The 16,716-nt window shown below is 38.2% G+C and overlaps 1 protein-coding gene across 2 annotated transcripts in view; it reads right to left on the minus strand.

Annotated features, from left to right (window-relative positions):
• Positions 1-1,396: 1,396 nt before the first annotated feature.
• The window catches only part of STAP1 (signal transducing adaptor family member 1), a 34,904-nt gene continuing 19,584 nt past the window's right edge, over positions 1,397-16,716 (minus strand). The window contains exons 5-9 of one of the 2 annotated variants that reach the window (XM_081812316.1): positions 15,896-16,065; positions 14,096-14,224; positions 8,257-8,326; positions 5,495-5,591; positions 1,397-4,042 (exon numbers count right to left, since the gene is read on the minus strand). In XM_081812316.1, coding sequence (XP_081668442.1) covers positions 3,993-4,042; positions 5,495-5,591; positions 8,257-8,326; positions 14,096-14,224; positions 15,896-16,065 — 516 coding nt within the window. In that variant the 3' untranslated portion in view covers positions 1,397-3,992. Of the gene's footprint in view, positions 4,043-4,137; positions 4,570-5,494; positions 5,592-8,256; positions 8,327-14,095; positions 14,225-15,895; positions 16,066-16,716 lie in introns of those variants that run through there. The other variant, XM_081812317.1, reaches the window with a different exon arrangement.

A 16,716-nucleotide genomic window follows, 5' to 3' on the forward strand; every position in this document is an offset into this window, starting at 1 on the left:
GCCAATCACTGAGAAGGTTTTTTTAAAAAGGTTTCAGAAATAAACATGGGTTTGGATTCCAACTTCATTTACTAGTTGTGTTTCTGACTTAACTTTAGTCATATGTGAAAACTACTTAGGTAGTGATTATATGAATCATCTCGTTTTTATTTCTCCCAATAATATTACAAGGAAAGTATGATTATTTTCCTTGTTTTATGACGATTCACATAATCATGGCACTTCACACAGTGCCTATCACAGAGTTAAGTATACAGTCACCCAGGCTCTAGTTACTTGCAATAGTCCTTTCCTGTTTCTAAGAATGACAGTTTTCCTCTAGGAAGAAGGGAGGGTTGCTTCCTCCTTCCCTAATGTTATGCTTATTCATTCATTTATCTATTCTACCAATATCCGTCAGCTTCCACTTTGTGCCAGGCCCTAGGCCAGAAGACTAATTCAAGGACTTAGAAAAAAATGAACCAATTCCTTAAAAGAAATTACCAAAATTCACTCAAGAAAAAAATAGATAACCTGAATTATCCTACATCTATTAAAGAAATTGAATTCACAGTTAAAAACCTTCAGTAAAGAAATCTTCAGGCCCATATGGCTCATTGGGTGAATTCTACCAAGTATTGAAGTAAGAAAAAAATACCAATTCTACACATATTTTCCAGACCACAGAAGAAGAAGGAATGCTTCCCACCTCATTTTTTGATGGCAGCATTACATTAATACCAAAACTAGACAAAAGGAAACTTTCTCAGTCTGATAAATCATCTTTTTAAAACCTACAGCCAACATTATACTTATTAGTGAAAGATGAAATGTTTTGTCCTTTAAAACCGGAAGCAAGGAATGCCTGGGTGGCTCAGTCGGTTAAGTGTCTGCCTTCCATTCAGGTCATGATCCCAGGGTCCTGGGATCGAGTCCCTCATCAAGCTCCCTGCTCAATGGGGAGCCTGCCTCTCCCCCTGCTTGTGCTCTCTCTCTTTCTCTCTGACAAATAAATAAAATCTTTAAAAAAAAAAAGAAAATTACAAGGAATCTAAAAAAAAAGCTTTTAGAAATGAATAAAAGTCCGCCTGGGTGGCTCAGTTGGTTAAGCGACTGCCTTCGGCTCAGGTCATGATCCTGGAGTCCCTGGATCGAGTCCCGCATCGGGCTCCCTGCTCGGCAGGGAGTCTCCTTCTCCCTCTGACCCTCCCCCCTCTCATGTGCTCTCTCTCATTCTCTCTCTCTCAAATAAATAAAAAAAAAAAAAAAAAAATCTTAAAAAAAAAAGAAATGAGTAAAAGTCTAGCAAATGGAATCTTAGAATTACAAGATAAATATATAAAAAATGTATTTCTATATATTACCAATAAATAATTGGAATCCAAAATGTTAAAAACTACCATTTATAATAGCACCAGAAAGTTAAATCGTTAGGTATTAATCTAACAAAATATGTGTAGGATCTGTATGCTGAAAATTATAAAGAACTGTAAAAGAAATAAAAAAAAACCTAAATAACTGGAAGGATATATTATTGATGAATTGGAAGATAATATTGTCAAGATGTCAGTTCTCCCTGAACTCCTCTAAAGCTTCAGCAAAATCCAAATCAAAACTCTGGAGGATTTTTCTATAAGTACCATGCTGATTCTAAAACTTACACTGAAAGGCAGAGAAACTAGATTGGTCCAAACAATTTTGACAAGAAGAACAAAGTTGGATTTATATTTTCTGATTTCAAGAACTACTATAAAGCTACAGTAATCAAGATAGCATGGTATTGGCAAAAGGGTAAGAACAGATATCAATGGAAATCGATCCACAAAAATACGGTCAATTGATTATTTTTTTTCTAAGATTTTATTTATTTATTTTGAGAGAGAGAGCACATGAGAGGGGGGAGGGTCAGATGGAGAAGCAGACTCCCTGCTGAGCAGGGAGCCCGATGCGGAACTCAGTCCTGGGACTCCAGGATCATGACCTGAGCCGAAGGCAGTCACTTAACCAACTGAGCCACCCAGGCGCCCCAAAGGCTATTTAAATGAAGAAAAGATTATCTTTTTTTAACTAACGGTGCTCAAACAATTATATACCTAAATGCAAATAAAATGAATTCTGCCCTTAAAATTAATTCCAAGTAGGTCATAGACCTAATGTAAAACATAAAACTATGACACTTACAGAAGAAAACCAGGGAGAAAAATCTTTGTGATCTTAGCTTAGGCAAAGAGTTCTCAGATACAACACCAAAAGTACAATCTATATACAGAAGCAAAAATTGATAATTTTTACTTCATTAAAATTTAAAACTTAAGCTTTGCAAAAGATACTATTAAGAGAATGAAAAAAATATTTGCAAATTATATCTGACAATATCTGAATATGCACTGAATTATCAAATTTCAATCATAAACAAAAAACAAACAAAAATGTGGGCAGAAGGTTTAAACAGATATTTTACCAAATTATATGAATGTCAAAGAGCACATGAAAAAATGTTCAACATAATTAATCTTGAGGGAAATGCATATTAAAACCACAGAGATACCATTAGAGTAACTTTTTTAAAAACGTGACAATACCAATGGGGTGTGGCTGGCTCAGTTGGTAGAGCCTGCAACTCTTGATCTCAGGGTCATGAGTTCAAGCCCCATGTGTGGTGTAGAGTTTACTCAAAATTAAAGGAAAAAAAAATTTAATGACAATACCAAGTGCTGATGAGGATGCAACTACAACTCCCCAGCATCAATGGCAGATGTGCAGAAAGGTAGAACTGCTCGTGAAGAGAGTTTGGCAGTTTCTTATAAAGTTAGATGGATTCTTTCCATATAACCCAATATCTCATTCCTAGATATTTTACCCAAGTGAAATGAAGACATGTTTACACAAAATCTGCATATGAATATTAATATAGTTCAGTAAGTAATTGCTAAAAACTGGAAACAACCCTAATACAGTTTAATTGTTGGATGGATAAACAAACTAGTTCTTCCATACCGTGAAATACTATTCAGCAATAAAAAAAGAACAAGCTAGGGGCGCCTGGGTGGCTCAGTCGGTTAAGTGGCTGCCTTCAGCTCAGATCATGATCCCAGGGTCCTGGGATCGAGCCCCATGTCAGGCTCAATAGAGCGTCTGCTTCTCCCACTCCCTCTGCCTGCCTCTCTGCCTACTTGTGCTATCTCTCTGTCAAATAAATAAAATCTTTGAAAAAAAAAAAAGCTAGTAATACACATATTTGTGTGAATCTAGACATGATGAATGAATCAGCCTCAAAAGTTTTCAATACTGTGATTCCATTTATATGACATTTTGGAAAATGCAAAACTATAGAAATGGAAAGCATCAGTAGTTGCCAGGGATTATGGGTGAGAAGAGGGGTTGACTACAAAGAAAGAACATTAGGGCATTTTTTTGAGGTGATGGAACTTTCTGAATCTTGATTCTGGTGGTGGTTGTCAAAACTCATTGGACTGTATACCAAGAGTTTTATTGCATGTAAGTTAAATTTTTTTAAAAAAGAAGTATAGCCCTTGTACATAAGACACATCACACTTAGATTTATTCAATTCACAGTTTCTCCTATACTAAAAGCTCAAACAGGGCCATACTTGATCCTTAACACTAAGAATTTCTAGCCCAAGGACTTGAGGTTTCCTTCTCCTTTTAACGGCTCTGAGATCTCATGTGAGAGAGCCTGAGCTAACTCCTCAAGTATTAGAGAATAAGTGAGGAGAGTGGTTCAGCCAGCTCCAGCTGGCCACCAGCGCCAGATGTGTGAATGAGGCCAACTTGAAACATACAGCCCCAGTCAGGCCATCAGCTGGTTAGTCGTGTAAGTGACAGCAAGTGAGACTAGCAGAACTGCCCAACTGAATCCAATCCAAATTGCCAATGCACAGAATCGTGAGCAAATAAAATAGTTGTTGATTTAACTACCATGTTTTGGGGTGGTTTGTTACACAGCATTAGGTAACTGACATGAAGCAAATTATATCAGATTCACCGTCACCCTAAACATTTTTTTTTAATTTTAGAGGTGTTACAGGAAATCCTTTGGTCTCTGGAAAACAAAAAATTATATCAATAGTTACTTCTTATATTAATAATCATATTAAGTAATAGTTAATAGATTTCTATAAATGGTGTTTTCCTGCATTAAGCCTGTGTAATATATTATTCTGGCTATATCTGTAGTAATGTCTTCATCCCTTGTAGTTATATTTTAAGAGAGATGTTCAGAAATTAGTATATAGAAAAGGTCAAAGATGTGATAAGAGGGCTGAAGGAACCAATAACTTACAGAGGACAGAGACTAAAGCGGGGGGACGGGGGGGGGCATTGTGGCTGCTTTTATATATTTGATGGGCTTTTTAAAACTCTAGTTGTTCCAAAGCCAGAAATGGATTAATATATAGAAGTTAAAGGAAGAAATATTTCAGATTCACTATTAAGGAAGAATTCTCTAAGATGAGCACTGATAGAAGTGAAAAACCAAAAACCAGTGAGGCGACCATCATTAGGAATTTTCAAACAAGCTGATTGGTCACATCTTAGAGATGTCTTCTGTACTCAGTGTGCAGGTGATTCCTGTATAGAGGGAGATACTGTACTAGACAATTTCCCTGAAGTTCCTTCAGACTGAGTTTCTTTATTTGGCATCACAAGATTCATAACTATGTTTTCAACCTTGGATGTTTAAAGTTGCTGGCTTTTTAAACTTAGTCAGACTTTACAGATATGCCCTGATGCAGGTAGCCAAACAAAGTTGTTTTACCTCATAATCTGTAGGAATGGGGACTTATTTTGTTACCTTACACTTAGACTTCTGACTTTATGATAGAATAAGCCTCTCTCTCAAGTCATCTACTGCCTAATGGCCAATTCCCATAGTCTCTCTTTAATCTTCATCCATTTTAATCTGACTAGAGCATCTGATACTGTTGACAGATCATACTTTTAAAACCCCTGTTTGGTTTCCATGACTCTATACGAGTATGGTTTTCATCTTCTCTGAACTTGTTTGACAAAGCCAAGTAGAGGGGTGCCTGGATGGCTCAATCAGTTAAGTGTCTGCCTTCAGCTCAGGTCATGATCCCAAGGTCCTGGGATGGAGCCCCACATCGGGCTCCCTATTCAGAGGGAAGCCTGCTTCTCCCTCTCCCTCTGCCTGCCACTCCCCGTGCTTGTGCTTTCTCTCTCTCTCATTCTCTGTCAAATAAATAAAAAATCTTAAAAAAAAAAAAAAAAAAGCCCAAGTAGAATGATGATGAAATTAGTAGTCACAATACATGCCTTCCGGCTTTTCTTTCTCTAGAATGGACCAGTACTCATCCACCAGAATATATTGGTACTCCCTTATTTTCACAGGGTTAGTGACCAAATGACTTACAAATAGATAAAAGCTGAACTACATTCCTACCTGGTTGGTATTACAAATCATATATGGGGGCGGGGGGAGGGGTTGTTGTTTTGTTTTGTTTTCCTTAATACAGCAATGAAGTGAAGAACATACCAAGGGTTTCATCAGTTGAATATATAAATGGTCGTAAATTTCCTCGAGTCTCCTTCATGAAATAATCAATGACACTGAAAAGGTTTGGGAGTGTTACCTGTACAAAGAGAGTGAGAGAAGGCTCAGTGTCATCCATGTGAAGAGAGAGTAAAAGAAAGCTCAGGGGAAATTTAATGATTACTGTGAATTTCCTGATCTCTAGTAAAACATGTCAGTACTTCACTTCAGTGAGGTACTGAATGGCCAATGTTTCCTACCCATGCATTTTTTTTCTCTTTTATAATATCTAATTCCCTGTTGAGAAATTTCCCCCTCCCCATGGGATACATTTTGGTGGACAGTAATTAGGTACTCTGCTCTTCCCTAGTTATTGTATGAGAATGTGACTCAGGTTAGGCCAGAAAATTCTCCCTTCCTGAAGTTTGAACTTGAGTAGAGGAACAAGGAAGGATAGCAGATTCCTGATCAGATGGTTCTTACTACAGTTGACCCTTGAACAACAGGGTTTAGGGATGCCAGCCCCCATGCACTCAAAAATCCATGTTACAACTTTTGACTCCTCCCAAAATGAAACACTAATAGCCTACTGTTGACCGGAAGCCTTACCGATAACATAATTAGTTGATTAACACATACTTAGTATGTTCTACATATTATATACTATATTCTTACAATAAAGTAAGCCAGAGAAAAGGAAATGTTATTAAGAAAAATACATTTAGCAGCACTGTTCTGTATTTATCAAAAAAAAAAATCCACATGTAAGTGGACCCATGCAGTTCCAACCCATGTTGTTCAAGGGTCAACTGTTCCTAGTCCCTGGAGGTGCTCCAGCTTTCCAGTCATTTTATGTGCTTCCTATGTTCTTAAATCTGTCTTTGCTTAAGTTAGTTACTTAGTTTCTTTTGTTTGAAACCGAAGAACCCTTAAAGCCAGAGAATTTAGCATTTTAATATCTCCCTTTAACAGGATAATTTACTTGGCCAAGAGTAGCTGAAATGGGTTGCCACCCCCAAACCATATTTTTATACAAGTAAAACCAGGTTAAACCTGAATATCCCTGGAATTCATAAAATGGCAAGCTGGTTGAAGGGTAGGGTAGGGGAGTGTGAAAGGTGAAAGAACAATCCAGGCTGTTAGCTTTCCTTACATTGGGGACTATTCGGGCTAATTACAGATAAAGGAGCCCCAGTTTACTAGTCACAGAGGCACATTCTTCTTCCCTGACCTTTGCTTCCAGTCAGTTGGTTATTTAGGTTATCCTTCAGCAATCTAGTTGTTTGTTTCCTTCATTAGAATTTTTGAAAAAGCCCCTGCAGGCATGAACATGAGAGCTGAGAAGCTCTGGGAAGCATTTATGGCAAAGATGAAAGTGGGGTGTATGAGTCAGCAGCTTCCCTCCTCTTGCAAAGGTCACTACTGCATTCTAAGAAGTAGTGTCTAAACCTAAAAACTTCAGGGACTCCTGCGTGGCTCAGTTGGTTGAGTGTCTGCCTTCAGCTCAGGTCATGATCCCAGGGTCCTGGGATGAGTCCCATATCAGTCTCCTTGCTCAGCAGGGAGCCTGCTTTCTCCCTCTGCCTGCCACTCCCCACCTGCTTGTGTGCTCTCGCTCTCTCTGTCCCTCTCTCTCTGACAATAAAATCTTTAAAAAAATAAAATATAAACATAAAAATTCAACCATACTGCCCCTTTCTCTATTTGATCAACACAGTGGGCTTGGAGAGTCAGAGGCACTAAGAGCTCAATTTTAGAGATGTTAAAATAAATATCTTAAGACTCATCAGTTCCATTTATGTGATATCACTTCCCTGGTCCAATCTTCCCACCACTGCAGCTTAAGATCACACAGCTATATTCCCTTTTTCTGGCACCTGGACCATAGCTCACATCACTACATTGTCATTGGTTGAGATGAGTGTAAATACCAGTTTTCCCTGTATAATAGGCATTCCCTCAGGGTAATGGTGAAGATTAAGTGATATATGTAAGGTACTTAGCTCTCTGCCTAATACAGTGACCTAGTGATTATATTGTATCACTAGCCCCATGGTAAGTTGACTGGGATGGGAGAGGGGTTGCAGACCAGGAAGAAACCATTTCTTCATGATTATATTGCTATTATGAGGGGGATTTCTGAACTTCTGCATGACGGGTATTAGAGGACTAGGCATTCACATATTTTTTTTTCCTCATTAGAAATAAGCACATTGTGGGGCACCTGGGTGGCTCAGTCGTTAAGCGTCTGCCTTCAGCTCAGGTCATGATCCCAGGGTCCTGGGATCAAGCCCCGCATCGGGCTCCCTGCTCGGCGGTAGGCCTGCTTCTCCCTCTCCCACTCCCCCTGCTTGTGCTCCCTCTCTCGCGGTCTCTCTCTGTGTCAAATAAATAAATAAAATCTTTAAAAAAAAAAAAAGAAATAAGCACACTGAAATATGTATCATTGGTGGATGTAAAACAGATGATTAGGAAAAAAATCTTCCCTCACTGAAATAATCGTATTAATAAGGATTACAGAGAAACAAAAGTAGAATTGTTAGCAGATTATCTTCTACTAGAAGTGCCTCCTCATCCACCTGCTCTTTTATCTCGCTTCTCACCCTGGATATCTGCCACTTTCGGGTCTCCTTCACCTGGCTGTTTTTCACCAGCACTATGTTCCTAGGCAAGGGGTCTACTTTTCCACCTTTCTTTCAATTCTGTAAGGTAGATTTGGGAAAAAGCAGGAGAAAATTCATCAAAAACAGGAAATAGCTACTTACAGGTTTTTCCAGTTCAATAGTGTAGTTTTTTCCTACACTTATCACTTTGTAGTGCTTGATTCTTGGCATACTAAAATGAAAAAAAAAAAAAAAAGGTTAATCTTCATTTGAATATACTATTGGATCAAATCAAACTAAAGTGAATATAAAATATCTCCCCTACAGTAAAACTTATGTTCCCATTCCAGTAGTTAGGCAAAAAAAAAAAAAAAAGGTGGGGGGGAATGGTGGTTTTCTTTTATTTACCCGGTTCTCTATGTCTGTTTTTGGAGGGGTTATACATTAGGGATATAGGAAACTGAGTCATTGAGTGGGTGATTGGATAACAGGAAAAAATGAATCAAGAACTGAAAATCTTTCAGGCAGAAATTATTTTTTAATGCCAGTAATTTACAAAGCAGGCAACATTATAAAATCCTGTGTAGGTACATAGAAATCAGATTTTTGTTCTCTGGATTAAAAGGGAAGTAGAATACTTTCTACTCTACCTCATCACTATTCCTATCAGAAATCCCTGAACGGCTTTTCTTCCCGCTAGTTCATTGCCCACCTTGGATATCTGCTAACTTCACGGCTGACTTAGAGGTAATAGAAAATGCTCAGTGAGAATGTAAACACAGTAGATGAACCGTAATGTCTTCCTCTTCTATGGTCACATAGCGCTCTAAATTATTACCACCCTAAACACATGGTATTTTATTGACTAGAATTGCGTAAGAACAAGAAGCACGATCTATTCACCTTTGTCTTCCAGCATTAGGCACACAATATTTATGAAACTGAATTTTTAAAATATTACAAGCCCATCTTATAGTGCTATTTGCTACAATTAATTTATACTGAGAGCAGAAGTCGGTAGGTTTGCCTTGAATTCCTTTGATTCATGTGACAACAGTGTCTAATGTTGAAAAGTTAAAAGCATTTATTACACTGCCATTTGCTTGAAAGAGAAACTAATTCAACATCTGTCCAATTTACAGAAGCAGTCTAAAGCTATCAGGTTAAGTTTGTTGGCAGGGCCTTCCACCTTCTTTTTTATCACCCATCTCTCCATTTCCAGATCCCATTCCTTTAGGACTGAACTACACTTCTTTTCAAGGGACTTTTTCCTCATCTACCACTCTATCCCAATATTCTCTCAATTGAGTATCATTGGAAAACTGCTAATAATTTTATTCCAGTGGCTTATTCTAGAACTTTACTTTTAAAACATGGGATAAAACCTAACTAACTCTCTCCCCTCCTAAAAAAAAATAAAAAATAAAAAGTATTCTTTATTGCTGATCTTCCAGGAATCACTAGCAGACTGGTGAAGGAAACATTTTTGGACAAAGGTCTTACAAGTACCTTCTTTTGGGGTGGTTGGCTCTGGCTTTATTTTTATCCCTACATGAAAAGACTTTTATAATCATATAGCTACTTTTGAAAACTCACCCATTCCAATTAGAATTCCTGTATTCCTACGAAATAAATGATTATTATTCCTTGGAAGACTGATAGAAAACTTGAAGGGCATGATCTTTATAACCAGAAAGATTGAGGTTCCAATTCTGGTTCTACGTGTAAGTTCTCAGCCTTCATTTCTTCATCTATAAAATGGAGATGGGGGCGCCTGGGTGGCTCAGTTGGTTAAGCGACTGCCTTCGGTCAGGTCATGATCCTGGAGTCCCGGGATCGAGTCCCGCATCAGGCTCCCTGCTCAGCGAGGAGCCTGCTTCTCCCTCTGACCCTCCCCCCTCTCATGTACTCTCTCTCTCTCTCATTCTCGCTCTCTCAAATAAATAAATCTTTAAAAAAAAAAAATGGAGATGGTAATCCCATTCCTCATAGGGTTGTTGTGAATTAATGTCTGAAAAGTCCTTAGTACAGTGTCTTGCACATTTAGACACATAGCAAATTATAACTGTTTTTATTACGTTTTAAGTATATCATTTTAACTTAGTCGTTTCTGCAAGGCTCAGCTGCTTCATTTGTAAAACATGGAAAAAACAGTCTCAGTTTTTACTGTGGCTGAAGGAAATGCTTGTCAAGCACCCAACACAGCACTCACAAATGGTACCCTGGAAGGGGTGACAGTGATTGTTGTTAGTAACAGCTGTTATATCATCATCATCATTATTCATGACAAAGCTGTGGGAGGAAAAGCAGCAAAGATTAACAGAGTCTCTTGGAACTTTTGACTAAAAGGACTAAGTTCTGAAGCAGAAAGTAAGGTAGAAAAAAAAAATTCCATTGAAGTCGCTTAGGCTTTGAATCTCATTTTACACCTTTGTTTTCCTTTCATATTTTGTTTTGTTTTTCCCAAGAAATAAAGATAGAGGAAAAAATGAGGTTGATAAAATTTGCTATATTGAGGTTTCCTGATTATGACCTCAAAAAAGAAGTAACCTGTCTTTTAACAAGTATGTGGCCTTAAATGTGATACAAATACTTGTTTTTAGCTTCTGACCCACAGTTTTGCAAAGGAATTAATTTGGGGTCAATATTTTCTACTGTTTCCTTGACTAATGGCTTTCCAGAGTGTATATACTACTAGCTTGCCATGTAGTCATAACAGCTTTTTTTTATTTGAAGATTTTATTTATTTATTTGACAGAGAGAGAGACAACAGGAGAGGGAACACAAGCAGGGGGATTGGGAGAGAGAGAAGCAGGCTTCCTGCTGAAGCAGAGAGCCCGATGTGGCGCTCGATCCCAGGGTCCTGGGATCATGACCTGAGCTGAAGGCAGACGCTTAACGACTGAGCCACCCAGGCACCCCTAGTCGTAACAACTTTAAGAAAACAAAGCCAAACCACTAAGTTTGTTGTAGGAATAGCTCTGTCTTAGGAATTCACACACCACTGGGTTGGGTAAAGTGGGATATTTTACATCGAGAGAGGGTCACCTGATAATTGGGCACTGAATGACTTTTGCTTCTTCCCAAGAACTACTATCTTCCCTCCTACAGCTGATTTGTTAACTGATGGAGATAATTTTACTTTCAAGCACTGCTTTGTAAACTAGCCTGTCCTTTTCAGCTAGTATTTTGCCAGACCCACATAAACTTTCATGGCTGCACATTTCTCCTACAACCTGTAAGAGAATGAATTGGTTCTGTGGGTTGTTATCCACCTGTGTTCAGGTGCTTCCTAATCGTCTAGATTTTTTGCCAAAGTCTTTACATTAAGCACTACAGTCTAACAAGCTAACATTCTCCTACTCTCTACAACAGCTACCCTTTCTGTTAAACAGAAGATATGAAATCTAGACCTTCTAAAAGTTCTATTTTGAGGCATTAGACAACACATATAACAATCCCTAACATCATAGATATATCTGGCTCATAAAGAAAATTGGTGCAACAACAGTTAAAATTTTTCTTATCCATTTCCAACCATAAACTATTCCCCAGAGCCTAAATGAGCATATTGCCGCTCTAGCATTAGAACGTGCTAGTTTGACCATTCCCCTCACTCTGCTTTCTAAATATGCACTTTTGGGGGGAGGAGGATTAGTTTTATGAAATGTTATGTTTTTAGGACCACCAGCTATACAAAAGCATGAATTTCTATGTGAATTCAAACTGGAAGTGATTTTACTAAAATTAGAATTATAGAAGTTTGATATGAATTCCTTTGCCAGACTCTTAGGAGTTTAAATATAGCTTAAATACAGTAGAGATATAAGTAAAAACTATGATGTTCAATTCATATTCTAAGTATAGAAGCTCATTGTGTTCGGTCACAAACCACATCTTCAGCAGAAAACACTGTTATTTCTGATAGCTCACATTTACGGAAAATACAGTGCAAAAGCTGGGCTAATTTAGACCATCTTAAAAAGATCAGGTTGCTATTGTGCAGAAAATAATGTGGTCTGTAAAGAGCCATTAGGTCTCGGGGACTTTGTTCATTTCATTCAGAATAATAATGCAGGGTTCACATGCTAATGGGTCAAACACTCAATCCAAGCAAGAAAAGAATAAAATGAAGGAAAAAAAGCTAATCACTCTCTTGTGTGATTTAGCTTTCCAGCAGTTAAATTTCTTTTTAAAACAAAATCTGAGAAATAGATTTTAATTCAGTTTTATGTGCTCTTAATTTTTAAAGGCATACTCAATGCAATTTCCTAAATGCTGAAAAAGGACAAGCTCCTTGACCAGGATGTACTCAACAGAAAAATTCACTTTTCTCCCAGGGCTTCTTCTAAGCTCACTTATATGTAACGGCAGTCACAGTTTTTATTTCTTTTGGATTTGTTTCAAAAGAGCTAATTGAATTATAAATCAGATAAATTAAAATTGAGTAATCTGTGATATTCTACCATATTAGTTGAAAATGCATTAACTCCAAATGTCAGCCCTTAAAATAGAAAATAATGAAACAACAAGAAGGTTAAGTTGACATAGGTATTCATTGTGGAAAATCACACACACACACTCACACACAGAGCTCTCTCCCTTCACACACAGAACCAGGACCTGATCTACCTCTAACATGCTTGCCATCCATTCAGGGCACATGGCTGGTGTCTAAAGACAAGTTTCTGTTTATATGGAGTAATTGGCAAGTGATGAAGCTTGTTGGACCATGGCTCATTGTAATTATTTTATTTTTACTGCCTTTACTCACTGTCAGTGTCTTCATATTTAATATATTTAGAATTATTGATATTTATAGTGGACTGACTGGTAAATAGATGCATTGATAGATATGTTTCAGCTAAAATAATTAATGGAATATTATCCCCAGAAAGAATAGCAAATTCAAGACTCAAAGTTCTGCTTATGCTTTTATATGAAAGATAATTACTTATTGAACATTTTCATTTAGGACAAAACCTGTATTTTAATTTCATTATCATTTGTCAAAGTGTTAACTAACCTGGAGTGCTTATTTATTGAAACGCAAGATTTCATAGACTCAGAGCTGGAGTGGACCTTAGCAGATCCAACCACCTTAGCTACATGGAAAAATCAACTTTTGCATGTAAGTATTACTGACTTTATCAAAGGTAAGCCATTTTACCAGAAAGAAATTCTTAACCTTGACAAGAGGCTCCAAGGGCTCCTTTATATAGATGTCAGATTATGTCACTTCTTCATGCATCACAGTCCAGTGGCCTCTCATGTCATTCAGAGTATATAACCTTGTCCCTTAGTGACCTGTAGGGCTCAGAGTGATCAGTCCCTCCCCCCACCTCTGGAATCTCACTTAACACTGTTTGCTTGCTCACTGTATTGCAATCACAGAGGGCTCTTTTTTGTTTTGAACAAACTGAGCCTTCTCCTGCCTCTGGGAATATGCACTTACTGCCTGGAACGCTCTTGTCCTAGATATTGGCTTGGTTTGTCCCCTCACTTCCTTCAGGGCACTGCTTAAATGTTAGCTAATGAAGTAGGCCTTCCCTGACCACTCTATATTAAAACAACAGAATCAGAAAATGTTTCTCTGAACATCATCTCTGAGTGTTCCCATCTCCCTCATCCTATTTACTTTTGTCCATAGACCTTAACTACTATATATATGATTTTTTAGTTATGTATTTATTTACAGTCCATGTTGCCTTACAAGAATGTGAACTCCTTAAACCAGGGATGTTGTTTTGTTCAATAAAGATATGTGAAACGAATGAATGAATAAGAAAACTATACCCAGGATCAAAGTAATTTGCCCATTCTTCTTTTTGCCTATTGCAAATATTAGCCTTGGCTCTGCTTCTGAAACATTCTCTCCCTATTCTTGTATTTATATTTTTAGCCCCAACAGAAGACGTAGCAGGTGCTGATCTTGTGTGACTTTGCTTTTTAAAGTGATACCATGCTTTTAACAATACCATACTTTTTTAATTAAACATACTCTATCTCCTGCCGGATAGTGATGGAGTAGCTTTTACTATCACTACCAGGTCTCAGGATCATATTTCCCAAAGAAGGGTTCTTCTCAAGCATCTCAGTTGCTTCTTTCCGGGACACAGTATAAAAACATCTACAGAGGTGAGACAAAAAACAGGATTTTTTTTTTAACTGATGAAGATCATAACTTGAAAAAATGCTACCAAAGTAACTCTAAGAGCTGCAGTTATTAACTTTTCTTAATTCCCAGCTTTCTTATTACAGTTACAGTGATACAATTACTGTAATGTTATTACAATTACAATTACTGCCACTATTAAATACACTTTATGCTTAAGGCCTTCCCTCTCTCATTCCCTCCAAACCTCTTTCTTTAACCAAAAAGACCTGAAAAGTTAATCTGTCAGCATGTAATCACCAGTATCATCTGAAAATCTAAGATAAGAATTAATAGGGTATCCCCAGTTCATAATCTCAGTTTATAATAAGCTCTTGGATAAATAACATTTGTTGGTGGTTTCTCTTCAGGGACACAAAGCGTTTCTTTATATGCTTCTCTTGTATGGTCTGTTTTAAATAACTGGTATTTAAGGGTGTGTCTGAATTCACTCCTTTGGGTATAATATAGCTTTCTAACGGCATTGGTGCTATTTTTATGTGTAACATTTTTAAGAAAGCACTTCCCATCTTTATAGTAAATATTGTCGCCAATGAGAAGTCTGTTTTTTTTTTTTAAGATTTTTATTTATTTATTTGACAGAGAGCGAGAGAGGGAACACAAGCAGGGGGAGTGGGAGAGGGAGAAGCAGGCTTCCCGCTGAGCAGGGAGCCCTGTGCGCGGCTCGATCCCAGGAACCTGGGATCATTACCTGAGCCGAAGGCAGATGCTTAACGACTGAGCCACCCAGGCGCCCCAGAAAGTCTGCTTTATCAACAGAGAAAAATCTGGCAGGATATGCAATACCCCGAAATGTTAACAGTGAATATCTCTGGTTGGACAAAGAAGGATTTAATATTCTTTTTATCTATCTGTAATAAATATGTATTACTTGTTTTATTGAGCAAAAAAGAAAAAGAAGCAGTCTTTGTGACTTTTAACCCATCAGTCAATCAGATGTCCCTGGTTTCAGCCAAGAGTGATGGTAGGCAGGTTTCAGCAATTGTGGTACAGCTAGACTCTGCGTGAGAACCTGATGTCACGGGTGGTACCCAGACAGGTTTCCCCGACAAGAAGACCACGTTTCCCGGAGGAAAGACTTCACCATCTTAGTCACACTTTCCAGTAATGGAAGAGCAAAAAATAAAGGTGTTGCTGAATTCAGCCTGTCTGTGCCTCTTCATTTCCCCAATACCACCTTACACACTTTACACAGGGCCTTCCTCAAGTACAAACTCAATGACCACTCACTGATGGGACAACTGAATAGAAAATTCAGATACTTAAAATTCTTTGGTATAATTTTCTGACAGAAAATCAGTCCATCATGGATTTGCATGGTGAAAAAAAAAACAAACATTCTTTCTACATAGCAGTTTTTATTTAGGTTTGAGCTTTGGAAAGAATATCTATTTGGTCTGAAGGTGTGGGTGGAAGGGGGTTTCCTGTGTGGTAAGAGGGTTGGTTCAAACCTGCATTTTGCATTTTGTTGATCATGACACAGAAGAGGAACTGTGGCATCAACTCAGAGATCTAATGTGACAGCTTACTGTCCCTGCTTTAATGAGGTCAGGGGCTCACTGTCTGATAACTGGAGATTAATATTAACAACCTAGTAACAAACCCCGGAATTCGGGGTGCACTTACGCTGGCATAGGACTCAGTACATCTGCATAATCTTCAATCAGTTCCTTCTTTTCCATAGCTGAGCTCGGGGTCCGTTCTATCTCAATCCTCCTTTTTTTCTCTCTCTCTAGGACTTCATGCAGTCGAATTACTTGCCCAGGGAGGAGGGACACGTGTAGGGGAACTGACAGCTGAAACCAATGAAAGCAGTAGGCAAACAAGAAAGACAGCCGAATGACTAACTGGTGTTAGCAACAAGGAGACCACTGTGGTCCTCAGGGGCGCCACTTACCTGACACAGGTGGATGGATAGAATCGTGAATAGAGGATCTTGGTATCTTAAAACTGCCTCCCAACCAACCAAACAGCTTTAACCTGCACACGGTGCCCAACCTTCCGACAAGTGTTCCTTTCAACCTGGCACACAGCAAAGTATACCTACCTTGCACTACAAGCTAATTCGAGTAACAAACCTCTCACTGTTCATGCTGAGTTCACTCGTTCTTGCTGCCAGGGAAGTCCCAGAGCACCTGCAAGGTGCCCTGCTCTCCCACAGCTAACCTGGAATTAGCTCCCCCAGCCATACGACAACATGGAGTTGAGATGAACTGTTCATTAGATGACTGAGAATTGGTAGAGGTCCATATTCCAGTTTATTTGTGTGTATATTTCAAACTGACATTCACACATTAGGATTACTATACTGCTCTACTTCGTTTTGTTTTGACCTTTTTTAGAGATGTATTTTGGATTGAGCAACCTATGCCCTCCTGATATTCATACCTCTGATATACATCTCCTTATGGCCTATTTACATGTTCTTATTAATTCCTATTGTTTCT

Source organism: Leptonychotes weddellii, chromosome 2 (genome assembly GCF_054177405.1).
Source record: "Leptonychotes weddellii isolate Sample4059 chromosome 2, ASM5417740v2, whole genome shotgun sequence".
NCBI lineage: Eukaryota > Metazoa > Chordata > Mammalia > Carnivora > Phocidae > Leptonychotes > Leptonychotes weddellii.